General features: G+C 48.6%; 1 protein-coding gene across 1 annotated transcript; it reads right to left on the minus strand.

Moving 5' to 3' along the window:
- Positions 1-2,954: 2,954 nt before the first annotated feature.
- Positions 2,955-24,382, minus strand: Hdhd5 (haloacid dehalogenase like hydrolase domain containing 5). Its single transcript, XM_021632652.2, has 8 exons — positions 24,229-24,382; positions 16,352-16,555; positions 14,094-14,206; positions 11,593-11,686; positions 10,092-10,122; positions 7,888-8,065; positions 4,084-4,272; positions 2,955-3,918 (listed from the first exon to the last, which is right to left on the minus strand). Exons 1-8 carry the CDS (start codon positions 24,352-24,354, stop codon positions 3,591-3,593), a joined length of 1,263 nt encoding a protein of 420 aa, XP_021488327.1. The 5' UTR covers positions 24,355-24,382; the 3' UTR covers positions 2,955-3,590.
- Between the last annotated feature and the right edge of the window lie 278 nt (positions 24,383-24,660).

A 24,660-nucleotide genomic window follows, 5' to 3' on the forward strand; every position in this document is an offset into this window, starting at 1 on the left:
GGTCTGGAAAGTTCTCCAAGGCAATGAAACCCTTTGCTCCTTTCTCCTGATGTGAAATGTACAGAAACGAGGATGTGGGATAAATTTCTAAATCCTCAAGGGCAGCCCTGAGCCCTTCTTGCAGCCACAATACTGAATCTGGACTTTCTACTGCCTAGAAAAATGGTTCTGTGTGAGAAATTGTCCTTTAAAAAGCTCATCTGCTCCTTTTTTAAAGATAATTTATTACATTTTATTTCCTGTATATTGGTGTTCTGCCTGAATGTATGTCTTTGTGAGGTGTCAGATCCTCTGGAGCTGGAGTCACAGTTTTGAGCTGCCGTGTGGGTGTTGGAAATTGAGCCTGGGCCCTCAGGGAGAACAGAAATGGCTCTTACTGGCTGAGCCATCTCCCCATTTCCCCCTCTTTGTTTTTTGAGGTGAGGTTTCCCGTAGCAAGGCTGTCTCTGAATTTGTTAATGGAGTCAAGAAGAACCGTGAACTCTGGGTCCTCCTGCCTCTACCTCCATGCCTGGTTTATGAAGTGCTGGGGAGTGACCCAGGGCTCCGTGCAGGCCAGGCCCTCTCGTAAGTGAGCTGTCTCCGGTGCTCATTTATTTCTGACATAAGCCTATGGCACAGACACTGCGAGCACAAACCTGACACAGAGAACAGAACCTTGAAGAAACGGAAAGTGTACACAGTTAGACGGCTGGAGCTGAGATTCATTCCAGGTCAACCTGCAGTCTTCATTTCTGTCCTTCTCCCCAAACAAAAGGAGATGCTCTAGGTAAACATTCAGGACCAGCAGGGAGCATCTACTGAAACACGGGTCAATAGACTAAATCCTGCCAGGTGCCAGTGGAGGGATACAATACAGCCCGAACCCAAGAAACTTCTGTTTTAGTAGAAAAAAAGAATCAAGTACATATTTAGGTCAAGGGGCGTAAGTACTGTTGAGCAGCTTAAGGGAGCGAGAATGCTGTTTCTTAGAGGAAGCCAGAGTCTTTGAGGTGACCTGGCCACTAGCAGAGGGGGAAGAAATGGTGTGAGGCAGATGTGGACAGAACAGCAGAGGCCCTGAGCCAGGACATGCATGGCAAATGAGCACGAAGTGACTGGAGGGAATGTGACTGGAGGCAAGGGCCACACAGGGTGGGTGTCAGGAGGGAGAGGTATTTTTGATGTGGTACGGAACTAGCTTTAGCTGGGCACTGGTGGCACATGCCTTTAATCCCAGCATTAGGGAGAAACCCTGTTCTGACACAAAAATTGGTGGCTTTTATTCAGTGAAACAGGAAGTCATAGGAAGGTTTTAGTCATGAAATAGACCCAATATATTATTATTGTTATTGGTTTTTCAAGACAGGGTTTCTCTGGGTAGCCTCGGCTGTCCTGGTTTCACTTTCTAGACCAGGCTGGCCTCGAACTCAACTCTCTGCCTCCCTAAATGCTGGGATTACAGGTGTGTGCCGATGTGTCCGGCAACAGATCCAATTTATAACCTGGCTGACTTACGGGCCAATGAGGGAATAGCGGGAAGAGGTGGGAGACGAGACAAGGAGCCTTGTGGGGAGTGGAGGAAGCCTGAATGTGTGAGGTTCTTGACTGATGTGATGCTGACATGAGCTGGCTGAGCCAAGAAGCCCGACCTAGCCTCAGACTCATGGGAGAGAATGCACACAAGCCCCATCCACACCCAAGGTGAGGCTGAGGGTGGCAAAGCTTCCTCTGGTCCACGTGTGAGTGCAGATGTCCACCATGGCCTCCTCTGGGGCATTTACAGCCTCCAGACTGCTCCCTGCTAGAGCCTGCTCCTACTGAGATTGGCTAAAGCTGCTTCCTTGTTCAGCTGTACGCAGTACCCCACCGCTCTGTTCAACTGTAACAAACATGCTGCGCTCGTAGGGTTGCTGTGGCCCTGAGAGTGAGGGGGAGGGAACCTCCAGGAGACAACAGGAGAAACTGCCTTATCTGTGAGGGGTGGGAGTGGGAGCGCTCGGCTTTGGACGCTTAAGCTCTGGTCCTTGGGGAGTGGGCACGGAAATGATTTCTTCATCTTCCAGCTCTCCATTCTATTCCACAGGTCACTTCCTCAGTCTCCTTTGTCCCCTCACCTCTAAACAACGAAGTATCCAGAGGTGTCAAGAAGCCAGTCAGGTGTAGTCAACAGTATTTTTAAGAAAAATGAAAGCCTGGCACGGTGTGTAGCTCTATGATCTCAGCACCTGGGAGGGGAAAGCAGGTAGATCAGGAGTTCAAGGCCAGAAGGATGACAAGGAAAGGGGACAGGAAAGGAGGGCAACGGAGGGAGAAAGAGGAAATGGAGTCGGGAGTTCATGCCCTATGCAAGTGACTGGTGTAGCAAGACAAGAGCAGAAACTAAGTTTGTTGGCAGTTTTTGTTTTATGGTTTTCTTCCTCAGACAGTGTTCTGCTGTTCTAGGCTGGCTTCAAACTCAAAATCCTCCTGCCTTAGTCTCCAGAATGCTGAGATTAGGGCCATGTGCCACCAACTCTAATTCTTAGGCCCCACCTAAGAAGGTGGCATCATGCTAGGGACAAACCTTTAACACACGGACCTTTGAAAGGCAGTCAATATCCAAAGTACAGCACCAAGAATTTTGGCAAATACCAAGGTTATGGAAGAGACAAAGGGAAAGTGGAGCCGGATTACTCTTTAGGACAGAATGTAAGGAGCACTTACTTTCTGGACTCACTATGGGAAAAGCCCTCAGAACAGACATGAACAAGATCCCTTTTCTTTTCCACATCAAAGCTGCAACGAGATGAATTCACTCCTAGACAGAGCCCTGCCTGAGAGTGGGAGGACGGAGAGCAGAGAAGGCACCATTCTTAGAGAATGAAATGCCGCAAAATTTTCCGCCTCCAGGAAGACGAGCATGTGTGTCACCCTCGCACTCTCCCCCACAGGACTTCCAGCACATTCCAGACAAAGCTTCACAAGAGACAACATAACAAATATTAGGATAGTTTTTAATTTAAAAAAGAAAAATCCCCTAAGTCTCTGGGAAACACTCTAAGATACAGTAAAAACTTCCATGCGTGCTAGAAACACTGCCGTGGCCTGCAGCACTCCCGTCAGTGAGAGCACAGACTCTCCACAGGTTTCCATGTAACTTCACACTGTGCTCTTGCTTTTACAAGTCCTTACCGAGGCAGGTAGGTGGCGCACACCTCTGATCCCAGCACATGGGAGGCAGAGGTGGGCAGAGCTGAGTTTCAGGCCAGTCTGGTCTACACAGTGAGTTTCAGGACAGCCAGAACTACAACAGTGAGACCCTGTCTTGGGATGGGGGGGTGGGGGTGGGAGAAGTCCTCACTGAGAGGACACTGAGGCACAAAGTTAAGAACCGGCATGAGGTTAGACTGTAAGAGACACACACAAAGGGACCAGAAATCTGTCCCTCCTCCTGAAATGCTGCCAAAAGGTCATTTAGTAGCTACCAAAGTTGTAGTCTTTATCCCAGGAAATAGTGGCAAGGGCCCAGGCTAGACTTGATGCCTGTGACCTGGACCACAGCCTGGCACACAGGAGTCCCTGAGGTGCACGCACCAACATCCCCGAGCCTCTGACGTGTCTCCTTCCTCTCAAGCCCAACCCTCCCTGTGGAACACCAGCTGCACAGCTTCATTCACATCACGGACGATGTGGGACGCCTCTAGGAGCTCTGGATTGAAGGTGTAGTCACGATGCCCGTGGAATGGAAGGTCTGTCGGTCCAGGGTTAGGCACTTGGGAGCCTGGGTCCTGATAATTGTATATGCCAGTGCATACCAGGATGGAGGCACAGCTCTGGGCTGCTGAAGGCCGCTGCTTCAGCTGTCCACCAGTCCCTTGTTCCTCCTCTCCATGCTTTTCCATTTGCAGGTACTGGTGGTACAGGTTAGCACCGTAGACATCAGACATAGGGTTATCTCTGGCAGGGCAGCAATACCGGAAAGCAAAGAGGAGAAAACCCAAGTTTAATGTTGCAGAGCCAGCAGAGAGAGATCAGCCTGGGGCGGTGTGACTCAGCAGCAGGGAAGCAGGTGGTGTGGGCAGATGAGGAGCAGCGGCAGAGATGGAGATGGAGTGGGCTTACCCTATAGCATAGAGATTCCTGATGGGGGCGGCCCAGCCCCGCCTCTCAGCCTGCTGCCTGATCATGTCCTCTGCGTACTTGTAAGTGAGGATGCTGGGTTTGCCCATCAGGCCCTCGTATTTCAGCTCCTTGCCCGTCACTTTCCGGTAGATGGCTTCCAGGCATAGCAGAAAGGTGCCATGGCCAAACCTGCCCGAGAAGAAAGCTCAGCACTGCAGCCTCAGGCCACCCGCCATCCTCTAAGCTGTCTTCAAGCACCCAACCTGCACTCTCTTCCCTGCAGTTATTTCCCATGAGGAAACTGAGGCAAGAACAGGCAATTTCCCCTGGGTAGAAAAACTAGGGCGAAAACCCAATAGTCTCACTCCCAAAACCCAGTTTTCTTTCTTTTTTTTTTTTTAAATTATATACACACGGGCCATGCTGAGCCTGCGGAGGTCAGGGAGCAACTTTATGGAGTCAATTCTCTCATTCCACCTTTATATGGATCCCAAGCATCAAAGTCAGGCTTGGTATGCGGCATTCACACCATCTCACCTGGCCCCCAAACCCTAAGATGGGGTGCTGTTCTACAATTGCTGGCTGCCGGAGAATGCTCAATGCCTCCCTTGCAGCTAAGTGTCGTCACTTGTCTATACACCACATGAGTAAGCTCCACTGAATAGTCAACAAAATCTGAAGTGCTGGACTAGCTGTGACTCAATGCCCTGAAAACAATGGAGACCTCGCTATGGTCTGGATCTTACATGGTCCCCAAAGCTCAAGCCTTAGTCCCCAGCTTGATGACACCTTGGGAGGAGGTGGACTCCCGAGCCAGGGGAGCCTGACAGGAAACAAGTCCCTGAAGGCACGCACCCTCCTGCCCCTCTACCTTGCTGTTTCCCAGCTCTCACAAGGGGAGCGGCTTTGTTCCACAATGTGCTTCTCATTGCGATCCTTTGTTACTCAGGTGCTTAGTGTTGCACGCTAACAACCCTGCGCTATGCTTCCTGCCATCTCAAGTGCTAATATGATGGCTGACACCTAGGCACCCGTTCTGGAGGGTATGGTAAGACTGTGCTGCAGAAAGGTGAGTGTGTCCTTAAAAAAGGAGAGCCTGAACAGAGGCCCAGACTGCTAACTTTTTTTTTTAAGATTTATTATGTATACAATGTTTTGTCTGCATGTACAGCTGAATGCCAGCAGAGGGCACCAGATCTCATTATAGATGGTTGTGAGCTATGTGGTTGCTGGGAATTGAACTCTGAACCTCTGGAAGAGCAGCCAGTGCTCTTAACCATCTCTCCAGCCCCCGGCTAACCTTTTTTCAATGAGAAAGCAATACACTATGTCCTGTGAAGTGTGTGTCTCCTACCTTCGGTGCTAAGCCAAGCAGACAGATCTCTGCAATTTCAAGTCTAGCCTGGCTTATACAGGGAACCCCAGGCCAACTGTTAGAAGACGGTTAAAACATTGACCCATGGTGAACAATGCCTTGGGTCAATGGCATTGGAGTCTCTTCCTGTGAGAGAAGCTCCAGGAAAAAAGGCAGAGGGCCTTTGTTCCCTGGATTGTTCTTGGATGTGATTTCATGCCTTCTGTGACAAATTTTTATAGTCAATTTATAAGACATGTTCATTCTTCGTGGATGTCAGAACACGGCTCTAGACAACAACCTGATGAGTGTGCCCTGAACTGGACATGGCCTTCTGCCTTGCTTTTGTACCTCCCCAGATATTATCTTTAATACCAGACAACTGTGTTAAGTTGTCTGCCCTGAGAAAGCTCTGGGAAAGGGCTGCTCTTACTGGCATTTATTCACATGTTTTTCTGAACTCGAGCAACCGTCCCTGGATCACTGCTTTCGTGTATAAAGCACACTGAAACTGAAGTAAGGCTCTCTACAGCATTAGAATGTGATCTGCCCCGTCCTTTCAGGTCCTCAGATCCCAGGTCTCCCAGACATGGATCAGCTCAGCTGGTGAGAATCAATACCAACCAAGCAAGGCTGAACAGTGAGACCTGTCTCAAACAAAATAAAGCAAAAGAATTCCATTTTCTTTTTGTTTGTTTCTTCTCATGTTGTGAATCAGGACTTTGCTGTAGCCCTGGCTGGTCTGGAACCAGGTATGAAGCCCAGGCTGGTGTTAAACTTGTGGTTCTCCTGCCTCAGTCTTTTCAGTGCCAGAATTGCCGCTACATACTACCACACCCAGCCAACTTTGAGCCAGCCAAGTGTGGGGGAAAAATCTCAAATATGCCTTCTTTGAATTAAAAACTCAGCTGAGGAACTGGAGAGGTGGCTCAGAGATTAAGAACACTGGCTGTTCTTCTAAAGGTCCTGAGTTCAAGTCCCAGTGACCACATGATGGCTCACAAACATCTATAATGAGATCTGGTGCCCTCTTCTGGTGCACAGGAACACATGGAGGCAGAACACTGTATATACATAATAAATAGATCTTTAAAAAAAAACAAACTAAAACTAAAAACACTCAGCATGGTGGTGCACACCTGTAATCCTAGCACTTGTGGAGGCAAAGGCACATGGATTCCTGTGAGTTTGAGGCCAGCCTAGTCTACAAAGATTCCAGGACAGAGAAACCCTGTCTCAAAAACAAAAACGAATGTAAAACATCATCTTAAATCTGGTCTTCTGAACTGCTTCCCCCCTTGCTTTTCAACTCACAGCTATCTTCCTAACTTGTACCTGATTCCCATTTAGAATCAACATACCCTAACTGCAATGGTTTGACTAGGATACAGCCCCCATAGACTCGTGTGTGTGAACCCTGGTCAGAGGGAGTGGCACGTTAGGAGGCGTGGCCTTGTTGGAGTAGGCGTGACCTTGGAGGAAGTGTGTCACTGTGGGGGGTGGGGCTTTGAGGTCACCTATGCTCAGGCTCCACCCAGTGTGGCACAGTCTCCTGCTGCCTGCGGATCCAGATGTGGAACTCTCAGGTCCTAATCCAGCACCATGTCTGCCTGCACACTGCCATGCTTCCCACCATGATGATGGACTGAACCTCTGAACTGTAAACCAGACCTAATCAAATGTCTTCCTTTATAAGAGTTGTTAATGGTCATGGTGTCTTTTCACGGTAATAAAAGACAAACCAATACACTAACTCGGAGAAAATATCAAATCTAAAGCTACGGAATACACTTTAGTAAATGTGACAGGGGCCAGGGGGGAACTGGAGCAGGAAGGTTGAAGTCAACTTGAGCTATACAGTGTGGTGTGAGCCTGGCTCACAGAAAGAGAGTCACAGGAAGGAAGCCCTGCCTCTTTGAGGCTGAGTCTTGGGTCTAGACTACCCTCTGCTGACCGCACACAGCCTCTGGGACCCGCCCACAGAAGGGTGAGAAGACACTCTATTCTGTCATCAGCTGGCTTCATAGCCATGCGCCCTGAGAGCCAGAAAAGAGGCACCTATCAGCCCAGAAGAGAGCTGGACACAGGTGCTACACAGCTGATCTCAATTCTCGGCTCTAAACCATGGGAATAATCCTGGTTTATAATCTGTTTTCTCCATCCATAGGGCTCACACATGAAAGCAAACATAGACGTGAAAGAACCAGCACCCGAGGAAGAATCCTGAGTGTACAGCACTAACACACTGAGAAACTACCTGTTTGCTGGTGTGTCCTGAGACCATCGGGGAGCGGCGCACACTACAAATCGCTCAGCACATCTTTGTGCTCAGGACTCTGCAGCTTTAGTAACTGACATGAAGTAACTCCCGAAAGCCTTCACTTTCAGGTCGGGCTATGGTGGCACCTAAAAGGCTCATGAGATAAAAGTCAGAGATACTGTGTCCTCACCTGGGCATCTTAGCTTCAGCCATCCACAGGAGATCCATGTTGCTAGCCAGGACAGGGAGGTGGGGATACGGAGGAGCTGTTGCCAGGCCATTCTCAGGGTTTCCATTGCTAAGAAGGACATCCATAATCAGCTGCAGGCTTGTCTCCCAGCGGACTGGCTCCCCAAGAAGGAGAATCCCTACAAATCAAAGGCACAGGGAAGAGGGAGTAGGGCACTTGGCCTGCCCTTTGTGGTGAGTAGGTGGGAGGCCCATCAGAGACAACAGAGCCCAGTTGTCTACCTACCCAGAGCTAGAGGTCCTTTACTAAGGTGGCCATCTGAGCAGCCCTGCATGCCCCGTCCCAGTACACCCTGGATGCGGGGCCCAACAAACAAGGAGCAAAATAAGGGTGTCCTTCGAGTCCTTGACTGTTTAATAGAAGCAGATCTCATGCTGCTGCTCTTGATGGGGCCCTGCCCACCATACCCCAGCACAGCCCACAAGCACTACTCTCTACAGGTGGCTGGCCCGCCTGCCCTCCCATCTCCGAAACTGATGGCCAAGCATAAGAACTTGAAATGGGAAGGCCCTGAGCTCTAACCCTAAGTCAGCCGAGCTTCCTGTAAAACTGTGGTTTATTCACTGCTAAACCTCAACTACATCTGAAAAAGAGGCATGGGCTCTGAAAGTATGGCTCAGTAATCAAATGCCAGCCCAGCATGAAGGAGGCCCTGAGTCCCAACCCTTGCAATACAAAGTAGATAAGTGAAAAAGCTAAGGCCTAGGACAGTGGCTACACCTGTGTGATAGCGCTGTCACACAGCAAGGCGGAGGTGGATGATGAATGGCTCAAAGTCACCCCAGCTACTGATCTGGCCACAAACCAGAGGCCAGTGGTTACTCTATGAGATCTTTTCTCCAAAAAAGTCCAAGTATCAAGATGGGCATCTTGGTTTACAATTGTAATTCCAGCATTTAGAATGTTGAAACAGAGGACTACAGAGTTCACGGCCAGTCTAGACTATAAAGTGAGACCCCTGTCTCAAAACAAAGTAAGGCGCTGGAAAAATAACTCCGTGGTTGAAAACACTTGCTGTTCTTGCAGAGAACCTGAGTTTAATGCCTAGCACCCATGGCTGATAGAACTCCAGCTCCAAGGATTCAGCACCCTCTTTTGGCCTCCACAGGCACATGTACATAAATAAAAGCACGAGGCAGGCACACCCCTTTAATCCTGGCACTCAGGAGACAGATGGAGGTGGCTCTCTTTGAGTCTGAATCGAGTCTGGTCTACACAGTGAGTTCTAGGACAGCCAGGGCAATGTAGAGAGGCCCTGTATCAAACAAGTCTCTGACAGGGTGCCAGCTGCTCTGGATTGGAATTACAGACAGCTGTGAGATGCCATGTGGGTGCTGGGAATTGAATGGGGGTCCTCTGAAACAGCAGCCAGGGCTCTTAACCACTGAGCCATCTCTCCAGCCCTGGAGGACATATTTTTATTGTCACAATTGAATAGTTAGCAGGTGGGAAACTTCACATAGACAAACACTGTCCTCTCCTAGCAGTGTATGAGGACCCTCCCAATAAATTCACTAGTGGCATTCTGAACACATCCCTGTATCTCTCGCTGGAACATCCCTGGTCACTCTGTTTATCACAATCACTTTCCGTCTCAGATAATTAGAACATACTGAGACATATTAGCATCTTCTCACATTCATTTCCCTCTCTGGTACAGGGAGGGCATTACACTGCACTCATTATTTTGTTTGGTTCTAAGATAAAAGTATCACTGTGAAGTCCAGAATTAGCCTTCAACTCAAATATTTTCATTTCAACCCCCTAAGTGGGAAGCTACAAATAGGCACCACCACAACTGGCCACTGAGTACTTTCCAATATGGGTCATGGGAAAGTAATTTAACTTCAGGATGGCAACAAGATGTTACAGTGTCTTTATTGTCCAAGGGAGACCTAAGCAATACTGGACTAGACCTATCTACTCTTAAGAGCTGCTGAGCTTGCAATTCTTTAACACAATCAGATAAGCACTTCGGAGGAGAAATCACCAATACATGTCTCAGAGTGGACAGCCAGGGCCAGGACCCAGGCGACCCAGGTCCTGCTGTGCAGTGTCATCTTCAACACTATCTGCAGAAGAGTCTGACAGGAGAGAGGGGAAAGGAAGAACCCACGCCTACCCAGGCTCAGGGCCTCTTTTACCTTCAATGGCAGGGAAGTCACTCCTCCGGGGCTGCCAAAAGACAAAGAAGAAGCCCATCAATGCTAGTCACTTCCACTGCTGGAGCATCCAGTCTCCAGGGCTGAGTAGCAGGAAGCACACAGGTCAGACACCATCCCCAAGGACCAGCCCACGGCAAGAAGTAGAGAAAACTTAGGAAGAAGATGGACAGGGGAAAGACGAGGCCCAGACTGGGCTCAACACAGGCTGAGGGACGCCACGTGGCAAGCTGGCCAGGAGGGGCAGTGGTCAGCAGTGCTTCTCTAGCCAGGAGGGAAAACAAGGTCCCGGCTAAGCAGGAGCCTCTAGAATGAGGGTGCTAAAGGAGAAAGCAGCCTGTGAGAGATCTCTGGGCACAAGGACTCTCATCTTCATGCCAGTTATAAAGGTTTTTCTCTTTACCGGCCTCGGGTCCACTCTTCCCTGGGCCACTGCAGTCTTGGCTGAGGTGAGTAACCTCTCCTGTGCCAGGCTCAGCCTTGGGGCTATTCTGAGATGTGTTCCCACTCTATATTCCAGTTCTCCTCAGAATTTTAGTGACTCAAAGAACAGGATCTTCTAGTAGGAGTACTTAGAACCTATTTTCTATTAAATTAAGCTTACCTGTCTATAACTGCGTCTCATCATATCCTAAATTAACATAAGCTATTATATATATACACATATAGGTAGATATCAATCTTCATGAGGAATGGACCAAGGGACACCTTAGGAAGTAGGCAGTAATATGCCAAAGGATCACCGAGTGGCCTGGAACTTACTATCCCAAGAAATAAGAAACCATGGGCTGGGGTGTCACTTAGTGCAGAAACTTCCCAAGCACGCACAAGCCTGGGTGTGACCCCCAGAACTACAAAAATAAAATCAAGCCACTCTTTTGAAATCTTAGCAAACACCAAGGGCAGTGTGGGCGGACTTATCATGGTTTCTCTCCTCACAAGGCAGGCTCTCTGGACTCTGCTTTAGGATAAAGCAGCGGCAGGGAGTAACTTAAAGGGCTAATGGTTCCCTGAGAAAACCTGGGAAGGCCACCAGTAAGAACACTGTTAACCAGGGCTAGAGAGATGGCTCAGAGGTTAAGAGCACTGGCTGTTCTCCCAGAGGTCCTGAGTTCAATTCCCAACAACCACAAGGTGGCTCACAACCATCTATAGTGAGATCTGGTGCCCAAGCACACATCCAGGTAGAATGCATGTATAAACACATATATACATACATACATACATCTATTAAAAAAACAAACGAACTGCTATTACCTGGAGCAAATGCCAAGACTCCAAATGGAGTCCCTAGGAGGCTGTTCCTCCTCAGCCTCTCTCATTCTCGACCAGCCACACCTCTCCGAGACCAGTCCAGAAGCGCCCAGAAAACAAAATGCAGCTCCAAGCAGAAGGGTGGTGGGAGCAACAAGAGGAGCCAACACAGACGACACAGACCCAAGGGGTATTGTGGAGGGTGAAATGACCCACCCTGTCCTATTACCGTGGTCTTCGGCCGCCGCTCGAGGTCCACCATGTCCAGCTCTGGGAAGGCCATTCGCAGCTCCTCTACTGTCACCACATTCCGGAAGCCTAGTCTGGAGCAAGATCAGGGAAACAAAGCTACAGTCCTGGGAAGATGCTTTTATGGATACATCCGGTCACAAGTGAGCAGAACCAGACCCAGGCCAGACCATGGCAGGCAGGCAGCTTTCCTAAATCCTACAGGCACCAGGGACAGGCTGCTGACTGCATAGGCAGAGCTACAGATTATGCAGACACATGGAATACCAGTGCAATCCCTTGGTACCCACTCGAGTCACCAGATCCTACCCCAGCAAGACCCAGAGGACAGCCCCCATGTACTCAAGGGGCTTGTGCCGTGTTCAGTGCTGTTCAAATGAGGGAACTCCATGAATGGTGCAGCCCTAAGCATGGGGTGGGGAGGAGGTCCTCTATAGCTGGGATCCGAGCAAAGTCCAGTAACTGGTGAACAGCTATTTCCTCTGCACTGAAACATTCCCTCCCGGAGGGGAGGTGGGACTTATGAAAGTTACCAGATCCACAATCCCTCCCTCCCTCCCCATCTGCTCACACTCCCCTACAGCAGCATTCTGGGGGAAGAGGCACTCCTATCAGCCAAGGCGCCTGCTCGTGCAACCCCAGGCTATTCTGGGGTGGGCCTTTTGCTGAAGGGGCTGCCTTTACCCCAAATAACTGACTGGTTCATTAAGCCAGTTGGTTTGCTATTGGTGCCCTATTTGGTTGAACAGATGTTTGTTCACATCTCTCCAGGAAGTCGCTTAACAGTCACAAAGGGTTAGAGGGAACTCCCACTCAGCCAGGAAGGGACCATCGTGCAGGAACCGAGCAACCCCAGCCTACTCTCGTAAGATCTGCCTCATCTTCCTGTCCATGATTCTATCCTGCAGTCTTAACTAGACACATGATTATTCTAACAGATCCTCCTAGCACCCCATCTTTTCAATTTTTAGAATGCGTCTATGTAGCTGGGAGGGACATGTGGAAGTCAAGAGGACAACTTCAGAAGTGCATTCTCTCCTTCCACTCTGTGGGATCTGCGGCTCTAACTCAGGCGGTTAGGCTGAGAGGCAAGTGTTTTCTACCTGCTCAGCCATCTCCCTGGCCCTATGCCATCTTTTCTGCCCTGTAGTACTTGGGATCCAAAGCAATGCCTCATGCATGATAGACAAATACTCTACAACTGAGCTTCATCCCCAGTCCCTCATGCTGAAGTAGTTAATCTTTTTTTAATTAATTATTTGTGGGGATTAGGGACATCAGAAGAACCGTGGGAGTCAGTTCCCTCCTTCCACCACGTGGGTCCTAACAATCATAGGCAGGAGGTCAGACCTGGTGGCAGTGCCCTCAGAGCTGAGCTAGCTTCCCACCCCTGTGATGACTATCATCCAGACTGGACCCACATTCACCTAAGAGATGAAACAGACAAGATTAACTGAGGAAAAAGACTCCCCAGAGCAGGGGTCACCTTTTGGAGGTGGCCCAAATACAGGAGGTCTGACTGAAGGTCTCCCAGGAACACTGGCTTTCAGTGCCAGATTAGGAGTGCTGAAGCATGGACTGAGCAGCTACAGGGTTCTTAGGCCCTCTAGCAGAAAATGGCCATTGCTCAACTACCCAGCCCCTACTGTGTTAGCCAAACAAATAAACCTCCATTTAAAATATATATTCGGTCTATCAGTTCTGTTCCTCTAGAGAACCCAGTGACACCTGCTATCGTCAACACCCCTTTGCTGTTTGTGGGTGTGTTTTTCCCTCCTCAAGTATGAATTTCCTGAGTAAGCCACATTCCCAATGCTCTTACCTGGGTCCCTGACCTGCCTTAGAGCACACAGCCCAGATGGTACCTAGGAAGCACCAGGGCACATGAACAAGCTGCCTGAGGACAGGAACCACGTTCTTTGCTTTCTGAGTACACGTGACCAAAGGGCACTATTCAGTAACAGGAGCTGACAAGGATGGACGAGGCTGGAGCAAAGCTCTCACACTGAGGAGTTGTTCGCTTAGAGCAGCTGTTCTCAACCTTCGACCTGCGACCCTTTAATACAGTTCCTCATGTTGTGATGATCCCCAAGCATGAAATTATTTTTGTTGCTATTCCATAACTATAATTTTGCTACTGCTATAAACTGTAACGTTATCTGCTGTTATCTAATAGGAGACCCCTGTGAAAGGGTCATTCAGCCCCAAAGGGGTCACACCCACAGGTTGAGAATCACTGGCGTGGGGATTCCTAGGTTTCTACTCAAGACACGAACGATCAAGACTCTTCACGGTTAAGCCGCAGTCCACTAGGCTCTGCAGATGGCTACGAGGTGGTGGTGTGTGGGCCGGCAGCACCAGTCTCAAGGACTGAGCACATGAAGGATCTCTCTCTCCCTGTTTCCCAAGAGCCCACCGCACTCTCTGGCACCCCAAGCCTGCACCTGCTCTCCACCCAGAACAGCAAATCAAAAAGGATACGCTCTGGCGTTTCCCAGCAGGGGCCCCTGCCCCGACACGAGCATCCGCCTGTTGTGGTACTGCAAGAAGAACCTCATGGGACCGTGAGAGAGAATGACTTGGTCTGGATCCACCTAGAGAAGCCAAAAGGAGAGCAGGGAGACACAGGCTTGAGAGAAATAACAGGGAGACAGCACTGGGTTCTGTCACTGGGGTGCGGGTGGGGTATAAAAACAGAGCTGTGAAAGCCTTTCCTACACCTGACACTTTGTAAGACTTAGCCACACAGGAACTAGAACTTACCCAGGGCTGGAACTGTAGCCCAGTGACAGAGTGCTAGCCTGGCATACAAGAACCTATTTCAATCCCTTAAGTGTGAGTGTGTGTATGTGTGCCTAATTTAATGTTCAACATACAAAACAAGAGAAGCATTATCGGATATAAGATCCTGCTGGGCTTAGCTCAGAAACCCCATGAGACTTCTTTATCCCCAGCCTGGAAACCACAGGCTTTTACAAGCATACTCTGCCATGATATCTGTCTTGGACCTTGGCACTGCATTTTCATTTCTACTTAAATCCTGAGCTGACTCTTACCTCTGTGGTGCTGGTCAAAGAACCAGGGCCTTGAAAATGCAAAGCAGGTGTCCTATCATTGGCTCATACTCCCAGCCCCAGATCTAGTTTGTGTGTTGCGTGCACATGTGTGTGTATGTATGTGAGGAGATGGGCATGTGGAAAGCCAGAGGCCACCACTGCCTATCTCTCTCAGCCATGCGCCATCTTCCCTTTCAGTCTGTCACGCAGTCTGCAGCTCCTATGCTGCCAGACTGACAGACTAGACCGGCTGGCCAGAGGGCCTCAGGGATTCAAGTGTCTCCAACCCCCCACCCCTGGGATTTCAGATGTGCCACCCAGCCTGGCTTTTTAGACTGGCGCTAGAGACCAAACTCAAGCACTTTACCCACCGTGCCGTCTCCCCAGATCTAGCTTTTTAAAGCTACATAACTCCAACAATGTAGTCTTTGCCCAGAATTATTCTTTTGAGATGGAGTCTCATTACACCGCTCAGGCTGACCCCACACTTGTGGCTATCCTCTTCCCTCAGCCTCCAGCGTGCCAGGATTGCAGAGGTGTGCGAGGCCACACCAGGCTCCTCGGGATGCTTCCGGGCCCTTCAGAGAAAGGGCTTCATGGTACTGGCTGGATTTCTCTACCCTGGATCCAACTTCAGCCAACACCACCTAATGAGCCTTTACTGACTCTCTTGGGTACAAAGAGCCTCCTCTCATCGCTAAGGTCACCCTGTCTTGAATAGAGAGGAAATGCAAAGGATTGGAGGTGCTTGGCTTTTGGAGGACAGCACCCATGGAGCTGGGCAGCTGCAGGCCATGCACATGGATGGGATTTTGTTTTCTTTGACACAAGGTCTCACTATGCAGCCCAAACCCTACGGCCTTGGCCTCCCAGGTCCGTGCCATCAGCTTATCCTTTTTAGTATTATTATTAACGAGATCTGTCATTGCCTAGTCCCATCTGTGATGTGGAATGCTGAACACATGATCTTTGCTTTCAGGGGCCAAACTGAAGCCATGAAAACAATAAACTAAACTGCTGGCAGCTCAGCTGGTAGAGTGCCTGCTTTGCACACATGGAGCCCTGGGTCTAATCCCTAGTGCATACGCCAGGTGTGGTGGTGCAGAGCTGAGGTCCCAGAATTAGTGAACAGGAGGCCAGATGTCCAGTCATTACCAACTACCACAGACACACGAATTCTTGTCTCAAAACAAACACTAAAATGTAAGGGCAGAATCCTGTCCCCTGGCCACGTCCCCTTAGGGTATCATGTAGCCCAGGCTGGTTCTGAACAAGGGCCATGTCGAGTGTGCACCACGATAGCCAGGAGTACCATGCTGGGATCAACTTAGGGCTTCTACATGCTAGGCACAGATTCTATCAACTGAATGACCCCCTCAGCCCCACCACAGGACTTCTGTGCTCACTCAACCATGGTTGTGTATACATGTGTATAAAGACCCTATTGCAGGCAGGAGAGATGGCTCAGCGGCTAAGAACACTGTCTGTTCTTCCAGAGGTCCTGGGTTCAATTCTCAGCAACCACATGGTGGTTCACAACAATCTATAATGGGATCTGATGCCCTCTTCTGGCCTGCAGGCATACATGCAGATAGGGTACTCATCTACATAAAATAAATTAAATAAATAAATCTTTAAAAAAAAAATCTGTCTTTGGGTTTCTATGCCTTGGCGGCCTCTTACCTCGCACCCCAACCGGGCTGACAGCTCCTGGGCTTTGCTTTGTGGTAAGACGTTCCCAGCATTTGTGACAAAAACCACAGGTACCCGAAGCTGGCCCCGGGAGTTTACCAGCTTACGGAATGCTTCCAGAGCAGCTGGGATCACTTGGTGGCCTCGAATTAGCACTCCATCAATGTCAAACAGGAAGCCAAAGGTGGGCGGGCTCTATACAAAGGAGAAGAAAAAGAGAATTGGCACTGCATGAATGAGGAGACAGAAGAAAGGAAGGAAAAGGAAACAACCTCATGTAGAAAGGTCCATCCTCAGGTCACTGTTTGAGAATGGTATTAGCAAGAACAAAAGAAAGCCGTGCCTGCTTTCTCTCTTTCCTATTTGGCAGTGCTAGAGATCAAAGCTTGCACGTGATAGGTAAGGGTAAGGACTCTACCACTGAGCTACACCACGACTTGGGATTTCTGACCGGCCAAAGAAGTAAGCTTACCAAGTTTATCAAGCACAGAACCATCTCACTGAAATGAATTTCACACCAGGCACGGTGGCACACACCTGTATTCCCAGCACTCAGCAGGCAGAGGAAGGCATGTCCAGAGTTTAAGACCAGCTTGAATGATAGAGTGAATCTGAAGCCAGCACTAACTACACAGCAAGCCTCGTTCTTGGGTTTTTTTGTTTGTTGTTGTTTTGTATGCCTTTTCACAGGGCTTCTGGCTGTCTGGACTCTTTTTGTAGACCAGGCTGGCCTCCAACTCACAGAAATCAGCCGGCCTCTGCCTCCTGAGTGCTGGGATTAAAGGTGCGCACAACCACGGCCTAAGGCTCAATCTCGGAAAAGTAAAATAAGCAATCTTAAAATTGGATTAAAAAAATGATCCCAGCATTTTTTTTTAAATAGTCTTTTTCCCTTTTTTAAGATTTATTTATTTATTTATTTATTATGCAATGTTCTGTCTGTACATACACCTGCATGCCAGGAGAGGGCACCAGATCTTATAGATGGTTGTGAGCCACCTTGTGGTTGCTGGGAATTGAACTCAGAACCTCAGCCTGTGCTCTTAACCTCTTAACCTCTGAGCCACCTCTCCAGCCCTGATCCCAGCATTTTAATACAACCAATTTATATTTTCCCTTTGACTCCTTTTTAGTCCATACCTATGACTATTAAAATATAATTCTGTATCTTGTTCTCTTTGGGTGATTAAACAATTTAACCAGAAATACTCACTAGCAAGTTCAGGCAGTCCTGAGCTACATGACTTTGCCTCAAAAGGAAAAAAGAAAAAAAAAAAAAGATTTGTTCATTTTACTGTAACAACATACACAGTTTTAAACAAATGAAGGACTTTAACAGCTACCAAGAGCATTAAATATTTTAAAAGCTTCTCAAGCCTTCCAGCTGGTCTTACTCACTTGTACGTTCTCTGCAAACATGGACACCTAGTGCATTTTAAATATCTCTTGCCTACATGCACACATATACAAACACAATCATGCTATTCTTTATTTCCACCTTACTATTTTTGTTTGTTTTCTTTTCTTTTAAAATGTATTATTTATACAGTATTCTGCCTGCATGTGTGCTTGCATGTATGCCTGTATGCCGGAAGAGGGCACCAGATCTCATTATTGATGATTATGGCTGGGAGTTGAACTCAGGACCTTTGAAAGTATGGCCGGTTCTCTTAACCTCTGAGCCATCTCTCCAGGCCTGTTGTTTTGATTTTTCAAGACAGGATTTCTCTGTGTAGCCCTGGCTGTCTAGAACTCACGCTGTAGACCAGGCTGGCCTCAAACTCCATAATGATCCTCCTGCCTCCTAAGTGCTGGGATAAGACACACCCCACAATGCCCAGCAGCCCGCCTTACTTTTCTCGGTTGATACTTCTTTGGTGGCCTGCCAATTTGTAGACATAGTCCACTCCCTGAACATCATTTCTAGTTACATAACATTCTGACTGAACAAACCAACAACATTGTTTCATTTCTTCTAGAAAGTTTAAGCCTGCACTCTGGCCCAACCCTGAAATCCCAGAACTTTGGGAAGCAGATGCAGAAGGGATCTCTGGTCTATAAATCAAGTGCCAGGACAGCCACGGCTACACAGAGAAACCCTGTCTCAAAAAAAACAAACAACAATAAAAACAAAACAAAACAAACAAACCACTAAAAAAACAAGTTCAAATGAGGTCATTAGTCATTCCTAGGGTAGAGGCAAGCATCTCTATGACTTCAAGGCCAGCCTCATCTACACAACACGTTCCAGACCATCCAGAGATACAACTGAGACCCTAACCCCCCCCCAAAAAAAAGGTTAAGTTTGGGCCAGTGAAATGGCTCAGCAAAGGCACTTGCCACCAAACCTGATACAAAATACACTTTGTATAAGATAATTAACTCCCCCAGTTTGTCCTTTGACCTCCACATGTGTGGCATGGTATGTACCCTCCAGTAAAGACAGACAGACAGAAAAAAGAAAGAAACAAAGAGAGAGATGTGAAAAGTTTTCCACATTTTTGCTACAATGAGAATCTAACAGAGACAGTAGCACAAACCTATATTCTTAGCACTCAGGATGTGGAGGCAGAAGGATCAAGAGTTCAAGGCCAGCCACAGCTATATAAGACCTTGTCCCCAAAAAAAACAATACAAGCTGGGGGGAGGGTGCACACATGTAGTCCCAGAACTTGGGAGGCAGAGACAGGCAGATGGCTGTGAGTTGGAGGCCAGCCTGGTCTACAAAGTGAGTCCAGGTCAGCCAAGGCTACACAGAGAAACCCTGTCTCAAGAAAAAAAAAGGGGGGGGGGAACAACACAAAAGATACAAGCCATGAAAAACTGATCCCAAAACCATGCCCCCCCCAACTGCTATAAGGAACCTATTGATTCCCCCATGGGTTTTGTTTTTGTTTTGTGTCTTAAAAGTTTCTATTGCTGTGATGAAAACACCATGACCAAAAGGTAAGCTGGGGAGGAAGGAAAGGGTTTATTTGGCTTACACTTCTGGATCATAGTCCATCACTGGAGGAAATCAGGACAGGAACTCACGAAGGGCTGGAATCTGGAAGCAGAAGCTGATGCAGAGGCCATGCTTACTGGCTTGCTTGGCCAGCTTTCTTTTCTTCTTCTTTTTTTCCTTTAATTTCTTTTCTTTTTTTGAGATAGGGTTTCTCTGTGTAGCCTTGGCTGTCCTGGACTCACTTTGTAGACCAGGCTGGTCTTGAACTCACAGTGATCGTCCCAACTCTGCCTCAATGAGTGCTGGGATTAAAGGTGTGTGCCACCACGCCCAGCTAACAATCTTTTTAAAAACCTCATTCCATTTTTAGTTTATAAACTGCCTGTTAATATAAAAGACATTTCTCAACTATCAAAACTAATGAACTAACCTAACCTGTCTGTCATTTCTTTTATTGGTGCCAACTAGGTCAAGCCATTTGTAGAACACACATAGTCTATGCACAAAACTTTATCAGTGGTGAGCAATCCAAACCACAAGTAGGAACAGGCACAGTGTCACAGGTATTCCTAGCTGAGGGAGGTTGGGGCCAGCCAGAGCTACACAGTGACACCTGTCTTAATAAACAAAAGAACCAACACAGAGGAACAGGGCTCCAGTCCCTCCCTACTTAGTTGACAGCACAGAATAAGCAGCTAGCTCAGAAAGCAAGGCACTGAAAGAGCAGCATTTTCACAAATAGAAATCAATTTAAAGTTTTTAGGTGCTCAGGAAAACTAGACATAGAACCTTGGACCTTATGCATGCCCGGCAAGCGCCCCACCACTGAGCTATGTCACCAGCCCTCAACATTGTAAATCTGATAATTACACACACTGTAAGGATCAAACCACACAGACAGGGTTTCCTGGAGAATTCTGGGCTAGCCATGAAAGTATTAAATTTTCTCATTCACCTCCTACACTAATCACGTGGTGCATGCCTGCAGTCCCAGCACTTAAGATGCTTTCAAGACTTGGAGGACACTGAATTCAATGCCAGCCTAGGTTACCTAGTGAAACAAGTGTTTCAAAAACATGAGGCCAGCAGGTGGCTCAATGGAAAGAAAGGCGCTTGCCAAGGAAGCCTGACAAGTGAAGTTAAATCCAGACTCCACAAGGCTGAGGAAAACCTACTCCCAAAAGTTGTCCTCTGACCTTCACACACAAAATACGACAAGCATACATGCATGCATCCAGATAAAAAATAAATGTGAATCAAATCATTCCCAGAGCCCAATCAGAGGGGGAGGACACACACAATGCCAGACTACAGATGAAGAGAGGACACTTTAAAGCAGTCACAGAACAGGCTACACTGAGCACTAACCCCAGAGCTGAGAACACGGGGAGTGAGAAAGGCTTGAACCAGTGTATCTCCCATAAGGGATGGGGACTCATCACAAGGCTCCTAGGCCATAAAGATTTTTTAAATTTATGTTTATATCATGTGCACTGGTCTTTTGCCTGTATCCATGTCTGTGTGAGGGTGTCATCATATCCTCTGGAACTGGAATTACAGACAGGTGCGAGCTGCCATTTGGGTTCCAGGAATTGAACCTGGGTCCTTTAGAAGAACAACTATTAAGCTTGGTTCGATGTCCCAAGCCTGTAATCCCAGCACTTGGGGAAGCAGAGGCAGGTGGCTCTCTGTGAGTGTGAGACCTGCTTGGCCTACAAAGCAAGTCCAGGACAGCTATGGCTACACAGAGAAACCCTGTCTTGAAAAACCAAAACAACAACAAAAAAGAGCAGCCAGTGCTCTTAACTGCTGAGCCATCTCTCCAGCCCAGTCATAATTTGAAACAGGAAAATGGCATCGTCAGGCCTGATTACAGGGGAATTTTAGCTACAGAGGGAAGAACAGATTGACCAGACTGAAGGGAATCCAGGTGAGGGAGAAAGGTGGGAGCTTCTGCAATCCAAGACAATGATGATGGTGATTTTATCTAGGTTAGTAGCAACAAGAATGGAGAAGAGTCAGGAAAATGGATAAAGTGATCATTCTGTCAATAAAATAAAAGACAAGCACCACATTTTTTTCATCTATGAAAGTAAAAAGAAGGCAAATAGGGACTAGGTGTAGTGGCCCACACCTTTAATCCCAGCAATCAGGAGGCAGAGGCAGGAAAAAAAGCCACAGGAAGCAGGAAAACTATAGAAGAATTTCCACTGTAGTTATCCTTTACCTATATCCCCACTCCATTACTTATGTGTAAGAAAAATGTCACAATGAAGCAGTTTTTTCAAATGTTTATACAAAAATAAAATTAAAAAATGAAACACTTACGGAGGAGAGAAAATAGGAAAGAAAATAGAGAGGGCCTGGAAACCATGTAGGTGCAGGGGCGGAGGGAAGAGCAACAGGAATCACCAGGAATGTTGCTTTGGGGGTGGAGGTCATGAAAGAAAGATTGGAGATGATCAGTGAACCAAAGAGGAACAGGAGGGCAGGCAGGGACCGATGCATCCTGACTGGGACGGGTGGGGGCAGGTGCGAGGTCAGGACTACAGGTGAAAGTCTAGAATGTCTCTGTCCGGCTGGAGACATGCTGCTCTTACAGAGGATCCAGGCTGGTTCCCAGCACCCACATCAGGCAACTCCCAGGGGTCCACAACTGCGGCTCTGGGGGATTCGATGCCTCTGGCCTCCAAAGGCACCTGCGATCAGGTGCACATACACACATGCAGACACACCTACACACTTATTTTTTTTTCCAAGACAGTATTTCTCTGTGTAGCCTTGGCTGTCCTAGAACTAGCTCTGTAGACCAGACTGGTCTTGAACTCACAGCAATCTCCCCTGCCTGCGGCTCTTCAGTGCTGGGATGAAAGGTGTCTGCTGTCATTTCCTGACAAAAACTTTATTGAAAGTCTCTGTTCTCAGGGAACTAGGAAGAACACCGTCATTTAAGGATGGGACACATTAAAGCCAGTCAGAAACACAAGAGAAAGAGCAGTCAAGGAAAGACAGGAAGCCAGGAGTAGGTCAAGAAGTGAAGTTACGACTTTCTGTATCAAGTAAAATAGGAGGAAAAAATAGCTATAGCCGGGCATGGTTGTACATGCCTTTGATCACAGCACTCAGCAGGCAGGGCAGGTGGATCTCTGTAAATTCCAGGCCAGCCTGCAGCCTGGTCTGTTACACAGAGAAATGTGTCTCAAAAAAGAAAAGAAAAAATGGCTATTGATGAATGTGACCAAACATTTGCCTAACTTGTATGAGGCCTGGGTTCTTTCAGCTCCTTCCCCTGATCAAAGAACCAACTTCTGAGAGAATGATGAGCCAAATGCTTCCCTACCTGACTGACGAGTGCTGGGTCCAGAATTCCATTTCAAACTGAGCTAGCAGCAAAGCCAAGGCCTTTTCCCCTGCTCCCTGAGCAGTTCCTGGAAGCAAGCAAAGTTCTAGGAGACACTGAGATCTCTGGCCACACTGCTCACCTCACCTAACTTCCAGATGGTTCACTTCTCCCCTCCTGGTAATCACAGTACTTCCTTCACACCCAAGTGGCTCTCAGAATTGCCGAAGCCCTTCCCTACTGCTCAGCAAATTCCTAACGGGGTCCTAAATCTACCCATGAAATCATGGGTAGATTTCAGAGTAACCATAGAAACCCTTACATCTTTTTTCTCCTTTCATCATCTGACTCTTCTCAGAGAGAATCAGCATACAGGTCTGAACAGATGAGAGGTTGTGATTTCACCACACACTTGCTGTAACACTGCGTTTAGAACCCCTGAGGTGTTTGGCAAGGGGGCCGCTGAGTGACCCAAAGGACGGTTGGAAAGAAATACAGCAGACCTTTCCCTTGAGATGCTTCCCAAAAGGTAAACCTTAGCAGCTCAATTTCATTGCTGTCCCATTGTGAACGCAGGCAACACTGTTCGGGATGCAAGTTTAAGCTTAAAACCCATTTGCTTGAAACCAGGCCTGGTGGCACATACCTAAAATCATCAAGGATCTGACGACAGCCTGGTCTACCCGGTGAGTTGCAGGTCAGTCAGGGAACATAAACACAACAAATCCATTCCCACAAACACACAATAAATCCATTCACTTATACTTTCAAAACAAGTTGAGGGAAATGTGTTAGTTCTGATAACAGCATGGTGGTTGAGTTTAAAACGCCCTTTCCAAAGGTCCACGAAGAGTTCAGGGTTGAAACGATAAGAACTCCGAGATTTAAAGTCTTACAGCCACAAAGGGGAGAGATAAGCAGGTGTGTCAAAATACAGTGACTGCTTATTTGGGAGATAAAAGTATGGAATTCACATTCCCTCTTAATTTTTGGAAACTCACATAGTTTGCCAAACACATTAAAAAAAAAAAAAAATTAAAGCCCAGCGGGATGGCAAAGCTGTTAAAAGAGTTTGCTGTGCAAGCGTGATGTTCCAACCGCAGAACTGGAAAGCGAGAACGGGAAAGTTTTTCTCTAACCTTCTCACGGGTTCCCGCATATCTATCACTCTCTCACACACAGTAATGACGATGATAGTACTAACGAGAATAAAATTAACAGCTCCTTTGCCTTGACGGCTGCACTCCTGAGCCATACAGAGTTTGCGGCTCACACTCCAAACAGCTACCATTTCAAATGAGAGTCCGCGGGCCCTTACTTTAACCGAAGTGGAAACGAATTAACTGCCGAGAAGCTTTGCTGACGCGCGGAAAGTTGCTGCGAGCCCACCCGAGGTTGCCCTGGGGTTGGTACGGGTCGTTCCCCGGGGACACGGACTTTCCAGCGGGCGGAAGGCGCTCGGCGGGACACCGCCTCGGGAAGGAAGAAGGGTTCCGCGGCTCCACGGTCTCCGAACCGCGGCCGGGATGTTCAGTCGCGGGCACAGCCCTCCCCACGCGCAGCGCCGAAGCCGCGCGCCCTCACCTCAGCGCGACCCACGACGTAACCCCTCCGGGGCCAGCGGCCGTGGAACCCCGCAGCCAGGCGCGCAGGCAGGGTCCACGGACGGCGACGGGCACCGTGCACCAACAGCCCGCCGAGCGCAGCCATCGCGCCCGCCGCGCGCACGCGCACACTGCGCGCCTCCGGGGCTCCGCGCCCCCTCCCCGCGCCTTAATAAACGACCAATCAGCGGCCGTCGGCCGCGGGGCCTCACGGGAGTGGTAGTCCGGACCCGGGGCGTCGGGCTCCGGTTTGGAGTGCGGAGCCGGGAACGCGCGGGCGGCGTTCGCGTCTCCCGCTCTGTCTCCGGAACTGAATGGAGAGCCTCTGGGTTCCTCGCTTCCCCTGCAGAAGACCTGGAGTCGGCTGGTCGGCGCGCGCGGCCACCCGGGAGGACAGGCGCCGGACCAGCCT

The sequence above is a fragment of the Meriones unguiculatus genome, chromosome 5, assembly GCF_030254825.1.
Source record: "Meriones unguiculatus strain TT.TT164.6M chromosome 5, Bangor_MerUng_6.1, whole genome shotgun sequence".
In the NCBI taxonomy this organism is placed as follows: domain Eukaryota; kingdom Metazoa; phylum Chordata; class Mammalia; order Rodentia; family Muridae; genus Meriones; species Meriones unguiculatus.

Bases quoted from the DNA above. Each gene is read 5' to 3' on its own strand.
- Hdhd5 (XM_021632652.2), bottom strand. From the start codon at position 24,354: ATGGCTGCGCTCGGCGGGCTGTTGGTGCACGGTGCCCGTCGCCGTCCG. The intron at 16,556-24,228 runs GTGAGGGCGCGC...TCCTTTGTATAG, and splicing joins ACGTCGTGGGTCGCGCTGAG to AGCCCGCCCACCTTTGGCTT. The intron at 4,273-7,887 runs GTGAGGACACAG...CTTCTCGGGCAG, and splicing joins GCTGAAGCTAAGATGCCCAG to GTTTGGCCATGGCACCTTTC.